Here is a 7,500-nt window from a genome sequence, read left to right on the forward strand (position 1 = left end):
TCCATCTCTAAACCCCATTTTCCTCTTCCCTATTTCCAGTTTTGTTTCCTTTTTCCCTGTTTATATTCTCTTCGCCTCGTGCCATATTCATATCATCCTTGTTTTACTCCTTATTCCTCTTCTCGCTCCCTTGTTATTCTCCTTTTCCTGCACATTGTTCTTATTCCATCTTTCATTACCTATGTTCTCTTCCTCCCATTCCCTGTTCTTGTCTTCATCTCATTTTGACTTACTCCCTATTCCTGGTCTCATCACATTCCCTATTTTTATTCCCCTCATGCCATTCCCTACTTCAATTATCCTCTTGTCACTCCCTATTCTTATTCTTCTGCTCTCACTCTCTATTCTTATTTTCTTCCATCATTCACCTCATTCATCACTCCCTCTTCCTATTCCCTCCTCACTCCCTCTTCCTATTCCCTCCTCACTCCCTCTTCCTATTCCCTCCTCACTCCCTCTTCCTATTCCCTCCTCACTCCCTCTTCCTATTCCCTTCACACTCCCTCCTCCTATTCTCTTCTCCCTTCCTCTTCCTCCTTTCGTCTCTGCATCACTTCGCATTCTGCTTCGCCAAAGTTCAAACGCTTTCGCAACGGGTTTTCCTAGATCAGTTTTGGAATCATTATGAAAGCTCCACCACGTGCGTCACACCGTTACACACACTCATTGAGAAATGACGTAAAGAAAATCACGTTATATTTTCGCTTTTTGTCTGTCAGTCTGTCTGTCTGCATTTTCTATCTCTGAATATTCGCTTATATGCCTGCCTCAACTTTCTATGCACGTCTATGTCTGTTAATCTGCTTCTTCTAATTTTGCATTTCTTTAATGATTTATAGGTATGTCTATACATGTATACAGGCGCACACAAACACACACACACGTATGTGTATATATACATACATACACACATACATACATACATACATACACACACACACACACACATACACACACACACACACACACACACACACACACACACACATATATATATATATATATATATATATATATATATATATATATATATGAAATGTTTATATATATGTAAATATACACACAGATTTGTATGTAAATGTATACGTATACGTATATGTATGTATATAGTTACATATGTGTATACATGTATATACATATGTATATATATAAATATATACACATGGACATATATACATATGTATATATATAAGTACATATATATGTATACATATATGTGTGTATGTATATATATAGATAGATACACACACACACACACACACACACACACACACACACATATATATATATATATATATATATATATATATATATATATATATATATATATATATATATATATATATATATATATATATATATATATATATATGTATGTATATGTATAAGTACATTATATTGAATTCTCTCTCTTTCGTTTCCTTGTGAAGACGACGCCTGTTGTCACGGCCAGAGCAGGTTTTAAGAATAGGCTGAACGACGGCAGAACCTGACTGAGTCGATGGCTATTCCCAAATTTTATTTCGAATCATTTCCCATAATCCAAAAGATTCATAAATGTCATTTATAATGAACAAGAATATCAAATGACAAGGAAAAATAGACTTATCGGTTTCATAATATACATAACACTGAAAAAAATGAAAATAGCACCAGAATATGCGAAAGTCCCATCCCCATACAACAACAAAGCCTCAGACTACATTACAAGAGTCCCATGCCCATCACGCAACGGGAATCCCAGTACTTAGACATACAATAGTAGTCCGATATCGTAATAGCGAAATTATGAGAGAAAACTAAAGTATATCCCGAGGCGATGCTGGATTCCGAGAAAAAAGGGGAGACCAAAGTTCCTGGACTTTGTCTTTCCTTCGCAGGCCACCTTGCTCGAAGTAAACGAAGGAAAAACAGGAAAAATAAGCACTATGCAAATGTTCGGTGATGTGGATGATGAGTAAGGAAGGGCGGTGAATACGGATAGAGGGATAAGGGTGGGTGAACACCAGTGCTTTTTTGTGGCCAAGCTCTGCTCAAGGATCCAATGACTCACTTTTTTCTCTCTTTCCCTCTAAGCATCAGAAGGAAAATAATCGCCGAAGTCTGGAAAATTCGAAGCAAAGCAAGGTGTGACATACTCAGGGTCAATAATTTCCCGGAGACCTTGGCAACTCAGCCACCGTTTCTGGCCGCATATAAAGCGGCCCCGGCGAATCTTCTTGTCACTCAGCGCCCTGGCTTTCACCTGAACACACATACAGGAGGATCAGCTCACTTACTTACTGTACAAGGTAACTTCAGTCTGCTTTCTCTGGGCTGCCGGTACCGTTATCTTGACTTTCTTTTAGTTTTCTCCGTTGACTTAAAATATACTTTATTTTTAAAGTTATTCTATTTCGAACTAGAGGAAATAAGGCAATTTAAAAGACGCAAAGGCTGTAAATGGCAACGGTGTGAAGATAAGACACTCATGTCTTTTTGAGTTTAACATATTCTCGCGGTCTTTGCCCTTAACTGCACTTTCAAAAAACAAAAAAAGTATTGGGAGTAAGCACTTAAAATAGTCGTGCATCCGCATTAAAGGTTTATTTTCAACGTTTTCTCCAAGGCTGTGTTTCCAGTTCTTTTCCTCATAATTGTGATTACATCTGTACTTGCTTTCTCTCTTCATTCTTCTCCCCTGTGCCTACAATCATGTAAAGAGTATGTGTGTATATAAAGCTCTATTCATGCGACAGTTTTTTGCTTCGCTAAATTACACGGGAACTTAATCCTCGATATCTTGAAGGGTAGACATATAAGGACACTTGAATTTACTGACTTGCAGATGTTGGAGCATGTGATACAGATGATCTTATGACAACTGCTGAGGATTTTAACTCACATTATCCTGTCAGCAATTTATTGAGTTATCTGAAATATTCTTATGTCCATACACAGGGTATCAATTGCCTGTATCATGAAGGCTATCGTTTTACTTAATGAAATTTCTCCAACGTTTCCAGGATGCGTGTACTCGCTGCGGTGTTAGCTCTTGCAGCTGTGGCCTCTGCAGTGCCCAGGGTTCGACGTCAGACAGAGCCACAGGTATACTGTAACAACAAGAGGGATGTATGTGTCCCTTATTACCTGTGCAGGGACGGAATAGTTATTACAGATGGAAGCGGTCTCATCGATATTAGGTAAATTTCTTAGTCTATTTTACTAGTATGGTGTAGAATATTTATATATTTTAACTCTACGCCAATAACGCAATATAAAAATAGATACAAGTCTTGACCTGTTGCGGTAGTTTATCATGACGTCTCCCTCACTCTATTGACTCCCTTTTCAGAATCAAGCCTCGACTCGGCGGGAACAACACAGAGGCCACGAGGTCTGCAACCCCAGAGCCCGCGAGGTCTTCAGCCACGGAGTTCATTTCGGAGTGCCCAAGCTTCCTCGACGTCTGCTGCACCGACCCCACCCGCAAACCCCCCCCTCCCCCGAAGTACGTGGCCCAGTGCGGCAGACGGAATGAAGAGGGGGTCAACGCCCGCATTGTTGATTTCCCCGTGAGTATATGTGCTTTTCTCTTTAGATCTATGTTTGTTCGTGTTATTAGAAGCTTACAAAACGTTATAATTATCTGGTAGGCAATCTATTAAAAAAAAATGATAATAAATAAATAAATCTGGGTTCCCTTCCAAAACTAGTTCTCAGTAATTTCGCAATACATTATATCTTAGGCTACTGTGCCAGACTGTCAAAAGCAAGCTTACTGACAACTGGTATGTTAGTTTAGATGTCATTTACAGTTCCTAAGTATATAAAGATGATGTACCATGATTCGAGTTCAGAAAGAGATATATCATACATAAATGCTTAACAAAAGCCTTAAATACAGACCCGTCCGTTTGAAGTGTAATGCATGGTGCATTCTTCCCTTTCACTTTCGACATCTGAAAGCAAAGTTGGGATTTTAGATGTAATGCGTCTCACATCAAGAATTTTTTTTATTAATGCATAGGAATTCTTTGTGGAGAATGAGAATCGATTTCTTAAGGCACCTGTGTATTTTTTGTGTAGCTTCAACACTTGAAGTTGAATGGAGAGAAATATCAAATAACCCTTATATATCCGAACACAAATTTACCTACATGCCCTTAATCCGCTCACCCACTGACACACACACATTTTTGGAGATATGTAAATATGTCTCCCCAAGAATGTTTGCCCCATTCCCGTTCCGTTCTTCTTTCTAACTGGGTGCACCGATGCTCTTCCAGGCCAACCAGGCGCAGTTCGGCGAATTCCCATGGATGGCTGCGGTGCTAAGGACAGAATACTCGGAGGATAATGTGGAAGAAAAGCACTACGTCTGCGGCGGCTCTCTCATCCACCCTCAGGTTGTTCTCACGGCCGCCCACTGCGTCTACAACATCAACCCAACCACCCTCAACGTCCGCCTTGGGGAATGGGACACCCAGAAAGCTTATGAGCTCTACCCACACCAGGACCGCAACGTCGGCTACGTCGTCACCCACCGCGAGTTCAATCCCACCAACCTCTTCAACGATTTCGCTCTCCTCTTCCTCGACTCCCCCGTGGAACTCGCACCTAACGTGGACACTGTCTGCCTCCCTGAACAAGGAGAGATATTCGATGGGTCCTACTGCTGGGCTACTGGCTGGGGCAAGGATAGGTTCGGGAAGGAAGGAGTGTTCCAGAACGTCTTGAAGGAGGTTGAGCTCCCCGCCGTTAGCCAGTACGACTGCCAGGAATCCCTTCGCACAACCAGGCTTGGAAAACTTTTCAAGCTGCACCCATCCTTCACATGCGCAGGCGGCGTCGCCGGCGTCGATACTTGCACAGGAGATGGAGGATCTCCCCTCGTGTGCAAGGGCCTGGGTAACAGCTACGTCCAAGCAGGTATCGTGGCTTGGGGCATCGGCTGTGGAGAGGACAATGTTCCTGGCGTCTATGCCAACGTGCCTGGTTTCGTCAACTGGATCAAGAATAATGTAAACACCATCCTCCTACAAGAGTTCAACTATGACAACGCCAACTATTGGTAAATAATGCGAAGCAAATGTCAAGGCACTATATCGCTGCACCGATCCATCAAGACGCTTAACCTTGTGGCGGCAGAGCCAAGAAGGCCCTGCGTCGAGGTTACTGAAAAATTGATTCTATTTATCGAGTCTATTTATACCATTACATTTTTTGATATTAAACAAATATCTTACATTAACGTGCTCTCCTTACTCAAGACAAGCCTCACAATCGATGGAAGATAACTGAAAACTATCAATATCTTTGAAAGAAGTTTAAATCCATCTCAGCCCATTTGATATAAATGCATCCAGTAAAGTAATATATCAATAACTATAAGCTGTTGATGAACAGTATGACACATACATATGGCTCTTTTATCATTCCGCTACTCAATGAAAGGATTCTTCTCCATACCACACAGACCAAAATCAGTCAAAACGTAACCGGCCTTAACTAGTTTCGGAGGCAATTTGGCTCATCCTATATCCTAATATGTGATCATATACGTTCAGCTTCCTATCATCAACAATATGTCACCAGAATTAGGATTATTGATCCGAAGTTTCAAACACAATCTCATTGACTTTATCCGAATTATTAATGCATAAGCCTATAGCTCATGCGATTAACCTCAGTATTACAAGTGGAAATTAAAAAAATCGAAGTCTACGTCTATACCTATATCTGTCTGCCTCTCCCTCTCCTCACCAATCTATCAATCTATATATCTACCTATCTGTATAAGACCTTACAGGTTTCACATATAGAAAATTTATACAATCTATAGATATGCAACACATTGATCATAGTATATATAGGAGCAGAACAAGAATTCACCATATCGATACTTATATTATAGTTGAAAGTTTAAATTAACAAAACATTTAATAAACGTAATTTCTGGTAATTGCATGCTTCATATATACGTGCATATGTAGGCCTATTTGTATGTGTGTGTGTGTGTATGTGTGTGTGTGTGTGTGTGTGTGTGTGTGTGTGTGTGTGTGTGTGTGTGTGTGTGTGTGTGTGTGTGTGTGTGTGTGTGTGTGTGTTTGCATATCTAATCTTTCAATCTATTCATCTATTTTACAGTATGTGCTTAGGAGAGTTTTACATTTATCAACCGCCGGCGGTGAAATTTCGAGATCTACCCAGCCTTTTTAAAGAATAAAACCCGCATCATTTAGATTAAGGTTATGTCAGTAAGAATACCCAGGCACTGACCTGAAAATAAGGAATCTACAATTCTGGGTGATTTTTAAAATATGGAATATGATTTGCTCATGTTGATAACCCTGAACTTTGCCGACGATGAAAGGAATATGACAGTTGTAAACAGTTGACATTCTGATAGTCGGATCTAATGTGTTTCTCATGAAACACTATGAATGTGACTGCAAATCGTAATTAAGTCAGCATTAGGCGTACCAACTGTGGCGCTCGGGATTCATCAGGCGAACCAGCCAGTCCCCGAAGTCACTAGGAAAGGGGCTCGTCCGACTTTTTAAATCTTGTTTGCGAATGCGGGGTTCCTAACTTCCAACTACCCTTACCTGGTGATGGGATAACGGATGTATGTTGCGTTACAGCAGTATATTACGGGGGAGTTGGTGGCTGGCCTCGTACATACTTCACAAACTATGGCTGGAATATTGTAGGCGCAAAATAACTACTGAATTAAAACTCGGGAGTCAGTCATTTCCACGCCACAGAAACTCTTCTTACATATCAATAACTAACCAAAAGTGCTACCAATATTGTAAATGTCAGAATAATCGCGCATCGCTTTAAATAACTCGGATATTACATATTCTACGTGGATACCACCGCATGTCGGAATCTGTAAGCATGATTACGTAGATCCATTAGGAAGCTCAGTAAAGGACAGTGTCGACAAGACCAGCGGTTCCCCAACAGGCTGTGACAGCATCTTCGGGTGTCATGGGAACTAAGCTATGGCTAAGAATGCCTTAAGATCCCGAAATAAAAACTCTTCAGATGCATTAAGTTACTCTCATTCTTATGGTGGGTTTTATGCTTGTCATTTTGGCATGTAAACCTTGATTATTTAATTTCGAGTAATCCGTGAAAGTAGCGAAGACCACTCTCCTGTAAAGGTAAATACACAGGGGTAGTATATAGTGACTAACACGTAAACAGCGCAATTTGGGATCCGGCGGTCATAACCGTAGTGCGCAATTATCGGCATTACTAATGTTCTCAAAACAATCCTTACTGGTTTTAGATATATGGGGGCGAGATATAGGGGACGCCAAGTTTCAAAATATCCTTCACATCATATGGCGTAAGTCACAGTTACATGCTGTTCATCGTATGATGTATGAAGCAGTTTATGGGTTAAAGAAACGGGTACCGCAGAATGTACTGCGTAAGTTTATGATTCCTCCGAAAAAAGTTTGTGAGCCGCTGTGTAAACTTATATTTTCATATTCCTTTACCTCT

General features: G+C 40.5%; 1 protein-coding gene across 1 annotated transcript; it reads left to right on the plus strand.

Moving 5' to 3' along the window:
* The first annotated feature begins 2,152 nt into the window (after positions 1-2,152).
* On the plus strand, positions 2,153-5,229 carry LOC113828564 (phenoloxidase-activating factor 2-like). The gene is made up of 4 exons (XM_070114359.1): positions 2,153-2,291; positions 3,006-3,182; positions 3,335-3,554; positions 4,269-5,229. Exons 2-4 carry the CDS (start codon positions 3,007-3,009, stop codon positions 5,055-5,057), a joined length of 1,185 nt encoding a protein of 394 aa, XP_069970460.1. The 5' UTR covers positions 2,153-2,291; position 3,006; the 3' UTR covers positions 5,058-5,229.
* The last annotated feature ends 2,271 nt before the right edge of the window (positions 5,230-7,500 follow it).

This window comes from Penaeus vannamei, chromosome 35 (assembly GCF_042767895.1).
Source record: "Penaeus vannamei isolate JL-2024 chromosome 35, ASM4276789v1, whole genome shotgun sequence".
Lineage (NCBI taxonomy): Eukaryota > Metazoa > Arthropoda > Malacostraca > Decapoda > Penaeidae > Penaeus > Penaeus vannamei.